General features: G+C 36.9%; 1 protein-coding gene across 1 annotated transcript in view; it reads right to left on the bottom strand.

Moving 5' to 3' along the window:
* LOC130918675 (voltage-dependent R-type calcium channel subunit alpha-1E) overlaps window positions 1–21,303 on the bottom strand; it is a 312,447-nt gene that overhangs the window by 211,276 nt on the left and 79,868 nt on the right. The window contains exon 3 of the mRNA XM_057840588.1: window positions 6,034–6,302. Within this exon, the coding sequence (XP_057696571.1) occupies window positions 6,034–6,302 (269 nt within the window). The remainder of the gene's footprint in view (window positions 1–6,033; window positions 6,303–21,303) is intronic.

Below are 21,303 nucleotides of genomic sequence, written 5' to 3'. Positions count from 1 at the left end.
TAAACCATTTACGTCAACGCCTGTTCATTAAATTTCATCATAACTGTGTTTTTAATAACTCCAACGAAAGAGCAAATATAGAGGAAACAACAAAGGATGCCAGTTCACAAAAGACTGTAGTTTTTTGTAAGCCAGCAGTGGGCCATCCAGTTATTTACAAGGCTGTTGAATTGAACACAACAATAGCGTATAAGCCACACCTGGCTCGGACACCTGGTGAGCCGCATCAGAAACCGACACACACTCGCACACACGCACACACACACAAACACACACACACAGCAATAATGCCGATTACCATGTGATGGCAAATGTAAAACAGCAAATTCACTTCATTTACAGTATAGAACAGTACATAGTTCTAAGCAGTGTTACAACAATGTGTTTCATTATATGCAGTTTTTGACGCACTGTATGCTTGGGCTGTCATGACGAATTGACAATTGATCGATTAGCAAATTAATCAACAACTATTTGGAAAGTCGAATAACTGTTTAGAGACATTGTTGACATGGAAACTGTCCAAATCCACAAAGAGGATCCACACAAGCACATGAAGCACAAGTTGAGATGTTACGCAATTCATTGAACTCTCAGGTTGCCATTGACGATGCGACACGTCAAATCTATTCAGAATGGGAGGGGCAAATGAATAAAAGTTCATTTGCCCCTCCCAGCCAAAATGGATTGGATATCTTGCGCCGTCAATATGACCGAAAGATGATCATTCATGCCCAGTTCTCCCAGATTATATGGGTCGAATGTCTATCGCCAATAAAACATGTATTAAGTTAAATACTATGAAAAATATATACTGGTATACAGTGGTACTTGGGGCTGTAACCATAGTAGGGCTGCAGCTATTGATTATTTTAGTAGTCGCTTAATCAATCAACTTGTTGGTTCGAATAATCGAGTCCTCGGATTAGGAACATTTAATGAGTTGCAGAATAAATTTTAGGACATGTAAAACAAATGCTTGCTAAAATTGCACTTTCAAAAGAGCATTAAATGCGAATACAAAATAAAATTCCCGAGTGTTTCTACGCAGTATTGCACTTTAATTTAAAAATAAAATAAGTGAATTTATGAAGCGAACAGTATAAAAAACAAAAAATAAATGTGGCTCTAAGTACAACAAAAGAACAATTGGCTAACTTGCATAGCAAACGTCCGCTTGCTAAAATGCTTTAAAAAGTTAACGGAGTTTTTAGGGCTGTCAAAATTATCGTGTTAAAGGGCGGTAATTAATTTTTTAAATTAATAACGTTAAAATATTTGATACATTTAACGCACATGCCCCGCTCAAACAGATTAACATGACACTAGTGTCATATCCACTTGTTGTGTTTTTTTCTGTTTTGTCGCCCTCTGCTGGCGCTTTGGTGCGACTGATTTTATGGGTTTCAGCACCCATGAGCATTGGGTAATTATTGACATCAACAATGGCGAGCTACTACTTTATTTTTTTGATTGAAAATTTTACAAATTTTATTAAAACGAAAACATTAAGAGGGGTTTTAATATAAAATTTCCATAACTTGTACTAACATTTATGTTTTAGGAACTACAGTTCTTTCTATCCATGGATCGCTTTATCAGAATGTTAATAATATTAATGCCATCTTGTTGATTTATTGTTATAATAAACAAATACAGTACTTATGTACAGTATGTTGAATGTATATATCCGTCTTGTGTCTTATCTTTCCATTCCAACGATAATTTACAGAAAAATATGGCATATTTTATTGATGGTTTGAATTGCGATTAATTACGATTAATTGATTTTTAAGCAATGATTAACTCGATTAAAAATGTTAATCGTTTGACAGCCCTACAATGCTCTTAACAAATCATTCAAACACACAAATTCCCACAAAAAACGCCTAAATATACCCATAAACTAAATTACAAATGAAAGAAAAAAAAAAAAAAAAAAAAAAAAAAAAAAAAAAAAAAAACATTAGCTCAAACAAAAACTTACCTCTTGTTGGTCTTAACAGGGAGCAGCTGGATTCAGCCATTTTAAATGAGTAATGTCATTTTCACTGTTGCCACTAGAGGGCAGTGTATCCACCCAAATCACCTAATCAATGAAACTAAATGCAGACATTTTCAAAACAAACCATTACAACGCCACTCTAATTAAACGAACACTCGAAGCAGCAAAATTTTATTCGAAGCTTTTTTGAAATACTCGAGTTAATCGATTAATCATTGCAGCACTAAATCATAGTGTATTTCTGTTTTCATTCACTTTCATTAATGCAGTTTTTATCAGCATTGTATCTATTTATAAATGTATTTATACTAGAAATGACCAAAAATAGTTACTAGCCCTATAAAAGGTTAAAGGTCTTAAGTGTCAACTTTTGAATAGCCGTCCATTGTAGTGACCACTGTCCCTGAAAGGGTTAAAGTTGGCGCCATTGATCGAGGTTTTGCATTTCAATCAATTAGATTCAATTGTTGGTTACAAATAGATATATCAATTCAGGGCAATGTATCGTTACACCCATACTATCATCCAATCATGACGTGTCAATGTAATCAAATTCAATATCCTTGACTAACACCACCTTCACCACTGAAAATTACAAGCACTGTGAAGCACATAAATACTAGAATATAATAATAAAAAAATTCAATACTAGAAACTACAATTCCTGGAGAAATTACGAGAAATTATCTCCTGTGGGAGATACAGATCAACCAGGTCACTTCCTGTGGATTTGAGGACATTTCGGGGACACGTTCTGTTGATATCAGGTTACTTTCTGTTAATCTAGGGACATTTCCTGTGTATATCCATTTGGGGGACACGTCCTGTTGATATGAGGTCACTTCCTATTAATTTAGGGACATTTCGGGGTCATTTCCTGTTGATTTTCGGTCACTGCCTGTTGATTTGGGGACATTTCGGGGACACGACCTGTGGATATCAGGTCACAAAATGTCAATGAGCTGCAATGGTAAATGGTCAAAAATCACAAGAACCTGTTTTCCTGCCGTTGAAAATGAATGGGAAATTTGGACGTACATCGCTGTCAATGGCATCCCATTAGAAATGAATGGGACAGTTTTTGGCAAATTTCTGGGGAACTGTACATTTTTGCCAAATTCTATATGCAACTTTTATGCCGTTTATCCTCCTGGAATTTTTTATGTGTAAATTATGCGATTTGGTCAAAAATTGTAGGACAAGTAGCGTTTTGAATTTTTTTTTTTTTTCTCACAAAAATCACGTTTATGGGCAAACGGAACATTTTGAGGGGGTCTTCGAAAAATTTCCTGCGTTGCACGAAAATTCCGGTCATTTTGATATTTGGACAGTGACGGTCGGTCAAACCGTTTGGGCCGAAAAAAACGCCATTCAAAAAAAATAAATACAAAAAAAAGAGGAATTTTACTATATGGTTGCGAAGCCCCATTTTAATATTCACTTGAGTAAAACTATTATTGTGTCCTAAAAAGCAGATTTAAAAAAAAAATTATCGTGCAGTTGTACCTAATAAATTGACCACCACACGCTATCCATGGTGCTGAAATTTACGCGTTGGGTTTTACGTGTCCTGTTGCATCTTACAAAGTGACAGTTTGGCTTAGTAATGCACATATTGTTACATTAATATCGCAGTAAATCTGAACATGTTTGATATATTGCGGAAAACACACAGGTGACTTGAAGTTCCGCTCTGAGACCCCCAATTTGGCCAAATTTCAAAATTGTCCTATATGTATGTGTGATACATCATTGGAAAGCTTAAAATCTTAATTTTCTGGGGGAAGAAAAATTTTGAACTGGAGGGCATTTAAAAAAAAAAAAAAAAAAAAAAATCTAAACAGCAAAACCCTATCTGGAGGCGAGAGCACGCGAGAGCAGAATTACAGACGCCATGACTTTAAAGATATATTATCGCGTACTTACCTTGTTTCGATCTAAAAACTCCGTGTAGCATGTATCACTGAGTGTCAAGACAGAGCTGTGAATGGCCACAGCTGGATTTTTTGGGGATTTTATGGGTGGAACATGGTAATATAACAAGGGTCGCGATGCAGCAATCGCAGACATCAAGGAGTGGTCGAGAGTTCCTTCTTCATATATTTACCCTTTTAAACAAAACTCCATGTAGCATTTATCACAGAGTGTCAAGACACATCTTTGAATGGCCACAGCTGGATTTCGGGGGGATTTAATGGGTGAAACATGGTAAAATAGCAAGGGTCGTGATGCAGAAATCGCAGACATCAAAGAGTAATTGAGATTTTCACTTTCATATATTTACCCTTTAAAACGTTTTTTTTTTCTCCTTTTTTTTTCTTTGTTTGGATCCATTATTTATCATCTAACATATCGGAGAAAACAAAAAACAACAAAATACAATTAAGCGATAGTTATGAGTAAAGATGTCCCGATCGATCGGCATCCCGATCGATCGATCACGTCATTTTCAAAGTATCGGAATCGGCAAAAAAATATCGGACATGCCTTTTTTAATTTTTTAAATTTTATTTAAATCGTTTTCTAATTGTATTTAACGTTACAGACAAAATGTCTTACATTCATCCAGAGTAGTTTTGGCTTATAGTACGGCTATCAAATTTTTTGCGTTAACGGCGGTAATTAATTTTTTTTAATCATGTTGAGTAATTATCGCATGCGCTGCATGACCCACTCACGCATTGTCGCGTTCAATCTATAAAGACGCCGTTTTACCTATAGATAGCGCTTAAAGGCAGCATATAATGAGTAGAGAGAGTTTTGACAGCCTTTGGAGTCATTTTTTATGTGGCTAAAGCCTTACAATACCTCTTTCAGCAATTAAAAATAACGTGGGAGGCAATGTGGGGAAGAAAGGTAGTAGTTGATCATTTTCTTAACACCCTATGTTACTTCCCAACACAGAGAAAATATATCAATTGGTGCCCCTACGCACAGGCATGGTTGCACTTCCCATCATGCATTTGGGCAGAAGTTAAATGGCTGCAGTATCATTTACTGAAAGCTCAACAAATACACTAGATGGCAATATTTAGTCACAACATACAAAGTCACATTTATCCTTTAAGAATTACAAGTCTTTCTATCCGTGGATCCCTCTCACAGAAAGAATGTTAATAATGTAAAAGCCATCTTGAGGATTTATTGTCATAATAAACAAATACAGTACTTATGTACTGTATGTTGAATGTATATATATTCGTCTGAGTTTTATTCATTTTTTTCTTAATGCATTGCCAAAATGTATATGATCGGGAAAAATTATCGGGAATGATTAGAATTGAATCGGGAGCAAAAAAAAAAAGCAATCGGATCAGGAAATATCGGGATCGGCAGATACTCAAACTAAAACGATCGGGATCGGATCGGGAGCAGAAAAACATGATCGGAACAACCCTAGTTATGAGGTAGATGTCCATGACTTTTTTACAGACACATTTTTTTCATTGCAACGTAATTTGTTTAAAAGTTTAAAATATGCGAGTGAATGATTTTTTAAAGTTGTTTTTTTTTTCTTTTTTTTTTTTTCAAAGGAAATATTAAACCAATTAATGATTCTAAACTAAAAATGACAGACATTTTAGATAATAAATATATTAATTACCTTCATTTTATGGCTGGGTTGACACAAAAACGGTTTCGCGACGTCTATAAACGGGGGTCTCCAGGGTAAAACGGACAAATTAAAAATAGTTAGGGGGCTTAGTGCGCTGCTATTGCAGCATATACAGATATTGTTCTATCAAACACAACAGTTGTTCTGGCTTAAAATACAGCAGTTTCTTTTAAAGAGGAGTCCAAGAGCAGAAACTGCTTTTTCAGTCTTGTCTGTGTTTTTCTGCCAAATCAGACTGTTTTCCAATAAGTGGAGCTCATCATTGTGCAGGTGTGCCTAATTTAGTGGCCGGTGCGATAATGGTGATGGTGGCGCTGAATTTTACGCATTGAGATATCGTCTTTTAATTTGCACCAGTTTACATTTGGAAAGTGGCATTATTATTTTTTTTGAGTATGAAAAAAAGGATATGGCCATTCAGTGATTTTCTTGGCGTACTTGCGAACCACGTTGTCCTCCCCGAGAATGAAGAGAGACCTGTTGACGGTGAAGCAGTTCTCCCGGACGGGGATGGGATTATACAAGGCCATAGTGCGGGCACGCTGCGCTTTGGTCTGCTTGAAGGCTGCGGGGGACACGCCACCTGTGGACGCGGCCGCTCCGTCGCGGCTCCTGTTGCGCTCCGAGCCCCCGTCGCCGGTGCTCAACAACACCGGAACGTCGTCTCCGAAGCGGGCCATTCTGTCCAGGTACACACACAAAAAAAGCACGCAATTGGGAAGGATGAGACGAACGGACCTTTGGTGACAAAAAAGGGCGCGGTGCTGCGTTCAATGTCTCTGCGTGTCCGATTACTCCATCGTTACTTTTCACTTATAAAAAAAACACAAAACATTTTCTTCTATCCGATGACTTCCCAGCTTCAATTGCACGTAAAAACCAAACAACACGCGCCTTCAAAAAGCATAAACTATAAAATGTAATTGCTGCAACAGGTCACATCGAGTCTCGAGAAATAATCCATTTGCGCAGGAATAACTTTGCCATTCCAGCCCCAAACAAGAGAGCCTAAATGCAGTGGGAGGGAGAGAAGCCACCTCAACACTATTTCCTAAAGCAGGAGATGGGACCTGCACGACGTGGCTTCATGCAAATAGATCACGCCCCCATTCCCTGGTCCAAATCCACTTTGGCATAGCAATGAATATGCAAACAACTGAGGTACAAGAACCCACTGGTTGTTGCATCAAGACGTGAGAAGATTATTGAATTTTAGACTGCACACACTACATAACATTGATGTCACAAAAAATGTACACCATATGCAGAGGTGGGTAGAGGAGCCAAAAATTTTATTTGAGTATAGCGTTATTTCAAAATAATATAACTCAAGTGAAACTAGTCATCAAAATATGTACTAGTACTAGTAAAAAAAGTACTGGGTGAAAAGCTAGGGTGTAGGTTTGGTTTCAACATATTACCGGAATGCACATAATCAGGGGTGAAAGTGGACCAGAACGGTCAGGAACGCAGTTCCGGTATAAGATTCAGGGCCGGAACGCAGTTCCTGTATAAGATTCAGGGCCGGAATGCTGTTCTGGTGAACAGTGCTTTGATTCTGAAAATATGACGGCAACTGTCAAAACGCTATGTAAAAAAATAAAATAAAAAATGCTAAGCTGCCACACATGCATTTCATCTCCAAGAAGAAAATATTCTACCAACATCAGATTTACATACACAAGTGTTAACAACAAGCATAGTAAAGTGCTTGTGTAGCATAATCCATTTCCACCGATATTTATTATTCATTTTATTCCACGGACGGCATGGAGATTTCCCCAGCTGCTGCAGTTATCTGAGTCTGATGTTGATGAGTCACATCAATGTGCGAAAGCACGCAGCACAACAAAATGCCTGGACTCATTTATCCGTTCAATTGGCTGACATACTGACATGTGATCAGCAGAGATAGTTTGCTCTGATTGGTTCAAATGTGCATGTTTTCTGGAACAGCAAAAAAAAAAAAAAAAAGTCATTTTAAAAGATGTCAGTGTAGTGGAAGTTGGAAACACACCACTAATTTTGCTACTGGAATTCCGACCTGCATCAGAGTTAGCATAACATTAAACTGTAAACTTGCTAACCTGCAAAACTAGGAAGCTGCTTAGAGAGAAGTGTCCTTCTGTTTGTGCTTTCTACTGTTAATGTTAATTAAATTGTGAGAAATGTAGTGAACTGGAAACTATAGAACCAGAAAAACGTGAACAAGAAGCTGCTTAGAGAGAGATGGGTGCTGCATTACCTCAAATGTTGCTCACACAACATAATCATATTCAACTATGTACATAAAAAGAAAACTTTTTTTGGTTTTTGGGATGCCGAGAGCTACCCACACGAGCGTTGCTATCGACGTAATGAGCATGCCTGATTTTGCATATCAATTAATTAGGTTTATATTCGTGAGAAACATCACGCTCATATTTTTCTATCGTTTCCATCTTCATTTGAACGGAAAGCATTGGCTTTTTCCTTTTTTCACCACCTGCACTAAGATTCTTGGAGCCCATGTTGATTTTTCAAACAAGAAAATCCGCCGTGCATCCGTCTTACAGCAAAACAAAGAAACTGCAGCGCTGTCATAAATCGTCGTATTTCAAGCATGTCGCCAGATGTAGAAACAAATGGCGAGTCAAATTTTACATCAGATGTTGAAAAGATCGTGTGTCGAAGCGATCCTAGGTCAAGGTACCACTGTATTTTTTATCTATATGAATTGCCATTATTATACTTTGAAGTAAAAGAAGGCTATAACCATAGGTGGAGTTTGACTTTGGGGCAGGGGGAGCACAACATGTTGATAACCCCAAAACACAGTGTCAGCAATAAAATTAACTCAAGAATATTGACAAAGAACATTGACAATGAGCGTTTTTTGTTTCTCATCATTCTTGAGGGGAATTCTAAATCAGGCTGCTTAGGCCATACTCTTCGCCAAGATCGTCATCCATTGAATTTGGTACGCCCGCCGGTGTCATGCCAATGTAGTTACCCCAGTCAAAAATTGTATCACCTGGGCGGAGCCATACGGAGGTAGATTTGTGTCTTCATTATTCAATCAAAAAATGTTGCTTCAATACAAAAAAAACTTTTTCTTGAATTAAAATATCTATTTTTAGCCGGAAAAAAAAAATCACTTAATCAAAAAAATGTGTTTGAATGCAAAAATACATTTGAAACTCAAAAACTGCATGTGAAAGCTATTTTTCTTTGATTAATTTTTAATTTTTATTTTTTTTATTAAAGTCAAGTTTTGTTTTTTTTTTTGATTGAAGTAATGTTGATTTGTGTTTGTGTCACATTTTGGCTGGGACATTTTTCTCTATTCAATCAAAAAAATAAGTTGCTTAAAAAAAAAAAAGAAGATTTTCAAAAAGAAAAATCACTTCAATCAAAAAAAGAAAAATTTCAATCATAGAAAAAAGTTTTTGAATGCGAAAAAATATTTGTGATTGAAAAATTTGAACAACTAATTTTTCATTGAAAAAGTTTTCTTTGATTGAAGCAATCCTTTTTGTGTTTGGGCCATATAATGATTAGGACATTTGTGTCTAAATCATTCAATCCCCCCAAAAGTTGCTTCAATAAAAAAAAAAAAAATTTTCAATTAAAGAAAAAATCATTTTAAAAATATTTTTTCTCTAATATATATATATATATATATATATATATATATATATATATATATTTTAAGTATATGCAAAGCAAATGACTGTCTAAGGTGCTTGAAAAATAATTTCGACCCATTATAAAAATGTTTTTTTTTGTTCATTTAATTTATTTTTGTTGCAGTTTTATTGCTTTACAACTTTTATACATATGTAAGAAAGTCAATTACATGCAATGACACTTTTCAGCCACCAGGGAGGGCTAAGCCTCCTGGCCCCCCCTTAAAATCCGCTTATTGCTATAACCTGTTACATAACCACATTAAGCAAAAAAAATATGAAACAAGATCTTTGAATTTGGCGAGAAAAAAAAAAAGCATCATTCGTCCAAAGAGCATGAGTGCTCTCTAGCGGAGAAAACTTATTTCCTATTATGAAACTAAAAGGATCATACCGCCGGTTTTCCGTGGTCAATCAGTGCCAAATAAAAACTTGGAGGTTAAAATCCACGCTTTTGAGTCATGTTGACGGCAGTGCTCTCTGTCAAATACTTAATTTTTTACAGTGCTTTGCAGAAGCCACGTGATCGAACAGGCCGGAGTGATCATAGAACGGCAACCTTGAGTCTGATTGGTATTTTGGAGTTATACAGTATGATTATTGTTACGACATCTCAGTGATGAAACTGGTAGCGCCACTGTTGGTGTCTCTGGCAAAAAAATAAAAAATAAAAAATCAAATAATAAATCTAATATTTAGGGTAAAGAGGAAAACTGTAAAGGCTAGTGTAGCCCAAAGTAGCGGAGTAAGAGTACCGAGAGTAGTAGTAAGTATGGCTTATTAAACTACTATTAGAAATACTTTTTCCTCAAAAAGTCAATGTCAATGTACTATGCACCTAAGACCATATAATGGAACGAATAAAAGAAATATCAATAATCAGGACCTCAGCGTATTACATCCATCACTGCCACTGGATGGTAATAGACATCCAATCCATTTTGACTGGAAGGGCTGTCAGTGATCATTCGCTAATCAAGCCTTTAATAGTTTATTACCTATTATTGATGAATATGTTAATAAAAAATCAGAAACTTTTCAAAAACTTTGTCTTTCAGGAATTTTGAAGCCCAAATGTCCTCCTGGAATGAACTCTGGATGACCTAAAAAATAATTTGTAATAACTGCAAAATGGTAGCAGCACAAACAAAGGGTTTATGAAACAAACAAGCACCAAAAAAAACCCAGACTATTTCCCCCACATTTTGTATGTAATGGGGGGCCAATTTTATGCAGGTGACAGATACAAGGACCAACTAGCTGTTGCATCAAGATGTGGGGAGATTGTTGAATTGTAGACTGCACACACTACATAATATAAATGTCAGAATAAAAAGTATACCATACAATGGAACTACTATAAATGGTAATAGTCTATATTTTTGGTGAAAAAAAGCTTACAGAAAAGGGAATTAACTCCTTCGCTCCCATTGGACTGGGCGTACTGACAGCAATAATTTGCTAATCAAGCCTTCAGCAGTTTTTCTACAAATATTATTGATGAATATGTACCAGAAAATCAGAAGTTTTTTTTTAACCTGTCCTGTTTAGCTGCTTGACACGGATAATGGAGATCTGAGTGTCCGACTGATCTGAACAGTTTTAATGTATCACATGGGAGTATGACATACTTTCATTGTGATCATTCAACATACCTCGTTTATTAGGAGAAAGCAGCGAACAGGGAAGGCTTATGGGGGAACAGAAGAAAAGAGGGAGAGAGACCGAAGAAGCACAAACAACAACAAGAAATACATTAAATGCCTACACTAACTAACTATGAATATGTTGGTGCTATCGTTAGCTAGTTTTATTTCCGGTTGACATCATGTGGGGGGCCTGATAACCAAGGAAAGAGGGTGGGGGGCTGATCTGAGGGATAAGTGATTAGGCGGGGTGGACACAAATCAGCCATGTGGTGTAGAACCCAGTATTTGTGTGAATCCCTTGTGAGTGTGAGTATGTTGGCATCCTATTGTATGCTGTCTCATCGCTAATCCTGACACCGAGGTTTTCTATTTGAGTTTGTCTAATTTCACCTAGAAATTTTGTATTTCAAGAATTCTGAAGCTCATGACCCTTATACCATGAAGTGGTATTGGAGTATTATTGTACAATACTCGATTAAACCCACAGCTGAAAATAACCCCAAACTACAAATCTGACATGATCATCTGGTGCCTTATTATAAATAGAATCATTATTGTCATTACTTATAGCTAAAGATTAATAATGTCCATATTCACCAAGAATACAAAGGCAGACACGATAGAGAAACGAGGAAAATGTTGTAGTTAGGTGACAAAAACGCTGACCAATGGCATGAATGGCCTTTTCATCCTTAGCGTATTAACATTAATATTACAGTATGACTTTCTCCTTACATTTAGGATCACAGATTCCAAAAACAGCCTTGGTTACGGAGTGTAATTGAAATGAGAGTTAATGATAGCACTTCATTGTTCTCATGTTAAACTGAGAGTGTTCAGCTCGCACATCTGAAAGGTGAAGAGGTGATTATGGTAATTTAGTCTTGGCAACAGAAATTATTGGGGTGTAAGGAGGGAGGGTGTCTACTTCGGGGGAGAGAGGCATTAAGCCAAATCTTTACAACACACATAATGGAAACTGAATTAGACCTTGGAGTGTTTTATCGATTTTAAAATGTATATATATTTAAATGATTTGGGCATAAACTTTCACCCAAGAAACTTTCATTTTGTGGTTTGCATTTTATAGTTGTTTTTGGGAGTGCTTTTGTGAGAAGACCTTGAGAAAACAACAAATAAAAATTTTAAAAGTTTCCAATTTTTGAGGTTTTCACCGTATTTAAATATCTAAATAATGTTATATAATGAATAATAAAATAAATAAATTCATATATTTAAAATGAAGGATTGGAGGAAATGCAAGTTTAAAGCAACTGATAAAGATTTCGCCATTTGTAACGGACAAATACCTCGTTTTCCATTTTTATAAGTAAAAGTGTGTCTGGTTTCAGTATAATGTTCAAATAATTCATGCGAGTAATCGCATTAAAAAAATCAGGGTTACCAAGGTAACCATGGTGAATGTTTGATACCAGGTTGACAGTATATGTTCTGCTAGCACACAGCGCTGAGATGCAAAGATTTCCATCCAGAAATAGACCACGAGAACGCAGCTATATACCTGGCAGGCTCTTGTCTGATATCTGGTCGTTATCACTGTTTCTGCCTAGAAGGCTTGTAACAAAATCTGCTTCTGTGTCACGAGGGCAACCGTCACAGAGACAAGTGACGCGGGAAGTCGATGGTAATGGGGAAAAAGAAGACTAAAAAGTTTCAATAAAACTCAAGCTAACAAGAAAGACAGGCAGTCGTGGGTGTTTTACCAAATACAGTAGTTCTAATATTAAATACAGCAACAACAAAAAAAAGAAAAAAAAGGAAAAAAGGACCAATAACATTCTTTAAGATTTACCACCAAAAGGTTTCCCCTACATATACTGTAAAAGATTGTGGCGCACCGCCACACCAAAATAAAAGGCGCCACGCCTTCAAAAGAGATGTTTTTTTTTTTAAGGCCGTTTCAAATTAGCTGCAGCCTAGTGTGAAAGGTTCAGCGGCAACGTATTTATTGTGTATTGTAATGTCGGTAACTATTCGCGCCCCCATTAAGAGACGCTTGGACTGAGGAACTGTGACGTAGAAGGAAGTGAGTAGGAAGAATGGGAGAACTGGCGAGATAGCAAGATATAGCAGTCGCATGTCGCGGCATTTCCCGGTTATTTTGTTATTGTTTTTCTTTATTATTGTTGCCACATTAAAGTGGGTAAGCCAATACCAACTTCTCTCTGTCTTCCCCCCATCCAGGGCATTACAATATTTTGGATCGGACTTTCCGGCGAAAGTGAGCAGCGGACGACCGTCTTGGACGGAACGGCAAGTTTGAATGAATTTGCGCCAAGAGACTGGGCCCAAAATAGAGCCTTGCTCTATTTTCAGAGTGCCGCTGCACTAACGTCAACAATGCATCCAATAGCAGAGGGGTAGGCTTACTTATATCTGTGCTAACAGGCTGTTTCGGATGACGGATACCGTATACGCAATCACGGCTAAGGGTGTAACGGTACATGTATTTGTATTGAACCGTTTCGGGGTGCTCGGTTCGGAACGGAGGCGTACCGGACGAGTTTCTAACGTAATGTAACCCTTACTTTTCGAGGCTGTGAGTCGATCGGGTTACAGTTTCTTTGTGTAAATTATATTTACTCCGTCTTCTCTACTATAATGAGGACCAACACGGTAGGACAGTATAAGAAACGTCAACGGCGCGACAACGTGGCCGCTGCGAGAACGCAGTGAAACGCAGGCGTTAAAGTCAATCAGCCAATGCACACCAGTCGCAGTGCGGCCGTGTGTTAGACGCGTCCCAGAAGTGGCTCAATGCGACACACACGAAAAGAACGGCAGAGTTTATTATTTGACGTGAGACGCGGCCCTCCTGCGTCAATACTACTAGCTAGCAGCGGGCAGACCGGAAGTCACTCGTGTAAAAACACGGTGGATCCGGTCGATTTTCAAACTAATATGCAATCGTAACCCACTTTTTGAGTCCATCAGATCTCTTGAGTGGTAGATCGGGGCACAGTTGACTTGTCTTTGTTGATTTATTGCTGTCTTCTCTGCTATAATAATAACCAACACGGCCCCGTGTTCAAACAAAACCCTCCTACCACAACAAAACAAGTAGGAACTAATATTCACATAGGAACAAAAGTTATACAACATAAAATATACAATATCAAATACTACATCACATTTGTAAAATATAAACACATAATAAAATAATATAAAAATAATAACCCGTTTAAATAAAATAAATTGAAATGAGCTAAAACACCTGTAATTAAATAATAAGATCCTGCTTACACAATTAAATTGATTCTTTTCTGTGCGGCACTTTAACTTGAGAAAATCCACCAATAAAGCTTTTGAAAACCGTTCATAAGAAAAAAAAAATGATTCATTGAGGCATTTCATTTGGAAAATACATGTTAAAATCTTTGTCATTGGGATTGCTTTTCTCTTTAGCACAGGGCTTTTTTTTTTTCTTTCTTTCAGAAGACTAATACGCAGGGTCTGAAAGGCAAATTGTTGTTGGATTATTATCTTTAAATACCCGCTACTTTTTGAGCAGAATTCTAGCTTTGTATAGGCTAATGTTCCTATTGTTTAACGCACAAAAGTGTTTAATAAACAACTAGCACGTTTATATTTTGCATTTTGTTTTCTTACTGTACCGAAAATGAACCGAACCTTGACCTCAAAACCGAGGTACGTACCGAGTCGAGACTTTTGTGTACCGTTACACCCCTAATCACGGCTGATGAAACCTTGATAAATGCGCTTTTTTTCGCGAGCTCTGGGACACTTGAAAAATGACTCTCATACCTTTTCTTGCTAAGCTAAATGGTACCTCGGTGTGCGTTTGTGTGGAAATGTAGTTCACAAACAACAACAACCGAAATTAGTAAAACTCTTTACACGGTTATTAAAATTTCCCCCTACTCCTTGAAATGGGTCTGTTAACTGAAGGACTATTATTGTTGTGGTAATGTAGTACGTATTAGGGCCAAACAAAAGGAGAAAGAAGGATGAAGGATGATGAGATGTAAGTCGTACTATTGCTACAAGAAAAAAAGTATTATTACGTAGGCTAATGTAGCTGTAATCAGCTACGCATTTTACGAACATACTGTATACCGTAGCTGAGAGCTACAACATTAGCCGGGCTAATTAAATAATATTTAAATAAATCTTTTTTAGGGTTATGGTTCTTCTTGGGAAAAAATTTGAAAAAATATCTCATTTGTCACAATATGACGCAATTTCGCCGTGGCACAACATGGTGAGGTTCTCAGATTTTGATGCAGCCCAACACCACAGCTTCAAAAAATTCCTAAGGGAAACCCGGCACCACAAAGGATTTTTTTCATTGATCAAAGATGAAAACTTTGTCATCAAATAAATGTGATGTTTCATGGCAGCATGGTGGGAAGGTGGTTACCACATTCGCCTCACAGTTCTGAGATTGTTGGTTCAATCCCAGCTCTGGCCTCATTGCGATTGGGTTTTCCCTTGAATACTCCGGTTTCACATCCCAAAAATACGTTAAGTAGGCTGATTGACCACTCCAAATTGTCAGTTAGTGTGAGTGCGTGCATGAATGGTTGTTTGTCTCTATGTGCCCTGAAACTGGCTGGCAACCAGTTTAGGGTGTACCCTGCCTCCTACTCGTTGTTAGCTGGGATAGGGTCCAGCATCCCTCATGAGGTTATGTGGTTCAGAAGGTGAATGACTGAAGAAATTTCATTTCACCTTTACATTTATTCCAATGACATTCTTATTACATAACAGAAAAAAACTACAGTATATTCACTACATTCAAAACCATCTGGTCATGTCTCACAATTACATACAGACAACATTTAAAAGTGACAAGTGTGGAAGTGCCTAACATGCAGGGAAGCAGGGTTTTCAGTTTATAGATTTACAATTAATCTATATATATTTTGTAATAATTTGAAAAAAAATGTTTTAAATAATTGTTACATGTATTTTGACTCTTGCCTGCCATTGAAAACAACAATGATTGGACGTCTAGCACCATCAATGGTAGGAAATGACTTAATTTAATTAATTATAAATCAAATAAATCATGGAAATAGCATCCTATCCTGCAATCTGATTAGTAACTCACTCCCTCTAAAATCTCACTCTTATTTGACTTCATACAACTACTGATGATTTCTTGACTGTTTTTACCTTGGCACTTGTCAAAAATGGCATTTCCAGCTGAGACTAGGCAGTATAATTGTTTTGAGCTTCATGTTGTTTCCATAGTGACGACATTAGTGAAAGCAAGTTGTGCATCCAACTTCCACAAATACAATATACAGTGGTACCTCTACATATGAATTTAATTCTTTCCAGGACCTTGTTTGTAAGTCAAAATGGTCGTATGTCAAGCGGGATTATATCGCATAAAAAAAAATTATAATTCCATTTATTCGTTTCACAGCCGAAAAACCTACACAAAATCCTTAACAAATACTGAGTGGTACTATAACAAATGCCAATTACACATAGCAAAACAAATAAACATCGTAATAATAATAATAATTCCTGTAATAATGTAACGAATCGCGTTCTAATGTGGCGAATGTGTTTTGTGCGCTGTACCTGAACGCACCGCGTGGCTGATGTGACAGAGTGAGTGCAGTAGAATTTTTACTTTATTTTTTAATGTTCTGTTGTTGTTGGCGTCAGCTGTGGCGGACAGTAGGCATGTTGTGTGGCACAAGTTCTAAAATAAATGATCAAAATCCTGAATAGGCTGGCGATATCTTTGGCTATGTTACAATAATAATTGTCACCTTAACTTATAAATACTGGCGAATGGAGGTCGGAGGAGGACCGTCAAGATCTTGGAAATTCTACGGCCGTATTGTTGAGCCAGTTCACAGATGCGCACACCGTGCTTATATTTTTCTATCATTTCCAGCTTCATTTCAATGGTAAGCGTCACCATATTCCTTTTTTTCCCACCACCTGCACTAACCTTCTTGGAGCCCATTTTTATTTCTCTCACAATAAAATCCTCTGTGCGTCAGTCTTGCGGGAAACAAAGAAACTGCGCCTCCGTCATAAATCGTCGTATTTCGAGCATGTTGTCAGATGAAGAAACAAATGGCGAGTCAAATTTTACGTCAGATGTCGAAAAGATCGAATGTTGAAGTGATCGTATGTCGAGGTACCACTGTATATGTATTGCTGAGCAAAGTACCGTACTATCCGCACTATAAAGCACACCTAAAAGCCTTCAATTTGTCAAAAGCTGACAGTGCGCCTTATAATCCGATGCGCCTTATATATGGATCAATATAACATTCCCTTTCGTGAAGGGCCTTCTAGTGACCTGCCGCGATAAGTGAAGTGGCGCCCCCCCCCAACATTTTTAAAACAATTTTGTTTTTCTTTGTTCAATGTATTAATTCAGATCATTGGAAAGAGGTTTTTTTCAATACCTTTTTCCCCAAAGTATATATATATTTTTTTAATGTAGGTTTATATTCTAATAAATGTTTTTTAAGCACTTTGAATGTAATAATTATGATAAGTTTTAAAAATGTTACTGTCCCACAGAATTATTTTTAAACGAGAAAAAAAGTAGAGGCCCAATCCATTTTAAAAAAGTAAAAAAAAAAGGGGGGAAAAATGCTTGTTTTTATTAAATGCTTCATTGAATGTCCACTCAAGTCCATTCCAGCTGGTCACTTACACACAATGAGTTGCCACAGCAACTGTTCAAAATGTTAAACAATGATTGACGCATGAGGTGCTTTGAAGGTCTAGTCTCTGACAAGATCAAAGCTTAACTGTCTGTCAACCATCGTTTACTCTAATAAGCAACTCCAGTTCATTCTGTGACGAACAAAGAGCAGGGACAGGGAGGGAGATAGCGAGTGTGAGGTTCGAGACAGCTCATGTGTATTTATTTATTTATTTATTTTAATTGAAACAAAAAAATCCGCAATGGACTGAGGGCGCGAAGTTTGAAGCACGAAGTAGCGAGGGATCAGTGTACAATCCTACTACGACTACTACTACTACTGCGTCTTATAATGTGGCGCGCCCCACAGTATATGCACCTAATATTAAAATATGGTAATCGTTGATCTGCTGTGTTGGATCTCAGGTGACCACCCTCAAGAAGAAGAACCCCATTCTTTTTAACTCACATATAAAGCAATGTTCAGATGTCCTTCAAGGTGTATGTAGAAGCAGGGACATGATGTGCAGTAGATTTTATTGGATGGATGGATTTATCACCACTTATCCATCGTTTTTCTATAGCGCTTATCCGAGCTGGTGTGTTGAAGCCTATTCCAAACGACTTTGGAGTAGAAGAAGGACACCTTGAAGTGGTCGCCACTGTTTAAATCATTGCAAATTTCATTCAAACTCCTGGCACAGTTATCGGCGAGAGTTTCTATGCTGTGTGGAGCGAAAACTGTAGAAGATTGCGTAACGTATTTTATTGTTGCTATGAAAAGTGCATTGGAAAAATTGAACATTTGATTTTTCAGTGGAAGAAAGGTTTAAAGCGTGTGAAATAAGCCAGTTATTTAAAATGGTGCTATATTAAATGATTTATTTAACTTTAATCTATCATGCAACTATTAATTTCAGTATAAAAAGATATTATACAGATGGCGGAAAACACAGAAAAGGTTGAAAAAGCAGTTTCTGCTCTTGCAACCCTCTTTAAACTAAACGGCTAGATTTTAAGCCAAAAGAACTGTTGTGTTTGATAGAACAGTATGTCTGTATGCTGTAATAGCAGATTCATGGCGCATTAAGCCCACAAACTATTTTTAATTTGTCCGTTTTACCCTGGAAACCCCCGTTTACAGACGTCGCACAACCGCTTTTGTTTCAACCTAGCCATAAAAAGAAGGTAAGTATCTTTATTCTTTATTTAATCTTTATTATTCGAAATGTCTGTCACTTTTAGCTTAGAATCATTAATTGAGGTCTAATATTTAGTTTAAAAAAGAAAACGACTTAAAAAAAATTATTCACTCGCGTATTTTAAACTTTTAAACAAATTAGGTCACAATGAAAAAATTGGCGTCTGTAAAAAAGTCACGGATACCTACCTCATAACTATCGCTTGATTGTATTTTTTTCGTTACTGTCACATTTCCCCCAATATTTTAGATGATAAAAAAATCGATCCAAACAAAGAAAAATTGGGAGTAAAACGTGTTGAAAGTGAAAATCTCGATTACCCCTTGATGTCTGCGATTTCTGCATTGCGACCCTTGCTATATTACCATGTTTCACCCATAAAATTTCCCCAAAATCCAGCTGTGGCCATTCAAAGATGTGTCTTGACAATCTGTGATACGTTACATTTAGTTTTTGGATCGAAAAGAGGTAAATATGCGATAATATCTCGTTAAAATCATGGCGTCTTTAATTATGCTCTCGCGTGCTCACTAAAACATAGCATTCGCAGGCAGTCCTCCCAATTTAAATGAATTGGACGTCTAGGAATTAGTTTTCTGAGTACTTTCTGAAAAAAAAAAAAAAAAAAACTAAAAGAAATTATGTTTATCTATTGTCGATTGAGAAGCTTGACAATGCAGCATTTTAATCTTCACTTCAATGATTTTGCCATTCCATGCAGGCAAGTAACCTGTGTGACTTGATCATTTTGGTGCGAAGACGCCACTAAAACTCCACTTGAGGTTGAAGTAGTGTGGCAATGAATCAGGACGGCATGTCTGCCATTCATTGTTTTGCTCACTCAGATATTGGTTTCGCTTATTACAAGATCAAGCTCTTCTTGTCGCTGTAAATCTCCAAAAAATACGCGATTGAATTATTTTGTGTGTGTGCACCTGCTCCTCTGACGCAGATTGTCTTTGAAATTTGTATTTCCAATCTGGAATCCTCCCAAATTAAAGAAACACGGTGTTTTGTCAACCCACTTTTAAATCCAAGGGTTCAGGTGCTTTTTTCCGCCTTGTCCTGTAAATATTATTCTTACAAAAATATGAAAACTGACAAATAGCAAAAAGAAATTCCGTCATACGGTGTACTTTTTATTTTGATATATAAAAATTGTATTGTTATTTGATCCAGAGTCTTTTTATTCTTATGAGTTTGATGACTATTTTATTTAATTTAACCTAAAAACACCCATACCTGACTTTTTCATAGATCCTTCGGATAGACCTTGTATTTTGTTGCCAATATGAAAACATGTACTTACTGAAACATTTTCGTACACAGTTTCAAAAAAGTTTTGGTTGTATTTGAAATATCAAGTTAACCAGTTTCATAGCATATAGGAAATCATTTTAAAGGTGCAATGAAATACTACAGCAAGTGATTAAAATGATAGAAACTAGGGATGTCAAAGATCCATTGATCGGAAACCAGGTCTGATCACCTTTTTAGAAGAAGGATCTGGATTTTTAAAATACATTTGTTTATTTTTAAGTCATAACTCGCTGTCTGATCAAACAACAGCTGCCAAACCTCCCAGTCAAAATGGACTGGACGTCTATTACCAGTGTTGTTAGTAACGGCGTTAGAATATACAGTAACAGTGTTACTAACGGCGTTATTTTTTTCAGTAGTGAGTAATCTAATTAATTACTTTTCTCATCTTGGCAACGCCGTTACAGTTACTGAGGCGGCAAAGGCGTACGTTACCATGTGTTATTATGTTGGTTGAATGACGCGAGAAAAGTCTGAGAGAGACGTACTCACAGAGACGAGAGAGCAGAGCAGGAGTGGGGAGGAGGCAAGGGAGTTGTGACTGCATTGCAAATTTGATGCTAGGTGGCTCCAAAAATGTACTAAATAAGTAAGTAAGTAACTAAGTAAATGACTAACCGATAGCCTACAAACTACGCCCAAATGATGCTACGGTAGATATCACATAACATAGAACTAGATGGAAATGACAGACACGGCGGCATTAGCAACATGTATAAAGAACTAGATGCCTTAGTAAACAACCGCCATTTTAAAGCAGTAGACCTTTCAGAAAGGCTCTGTTGTAGAGAAACTTCCTAGCGAACCTATGTGTTTTATCTAAAATGCTCCCAAATAGGCAAAATCTTGACTTAAGTCTATTTTTAAATGATGAAACAGTTTTAAAACTCACACATGTCGAAAGTAGACAGAAGGGAACTAATGCAATAACGGGAGCAATTTTAACAACTTGAACGGTTGATTCACAACATTAAATGACTTCCACACATAGCAAAGGTTACTATCTAGTTATTGCAATACCCGCAATACCCCTATGTCTAGTTTAGGGTAAATAATTGGGCTCGGGCCAATTGTCCCCAAAACCCTTTAAACTTCACATTGTGTGACCTGCTGTTGTTTTTTTCTCGAAAGAAAGAAAGAAAATTATCACCAGTTGCTTTGCCAAGTAACTAATTA

This window comes from Corythoichthys intestinalis, chromosome 7 (assembly GCF_030265065.1).
Source record: "Corythoichthys intestinalis isolate RoL2023-P3 chromosome 7, ASM3026506v1, whole genome shotgun sequence".
In the NCBI taxonomy this organism is placed as follows: domain Eukaryota; kingdom Metazoa; phylum Chordata; class Actinopteri; order Syngnathiformes; family Syngnathidae; genus Corythoichthys; species Corythoichthys intestinalis.
This window is presented reverse-complemented; position numbering and strand designations above follow the sequence as displayed.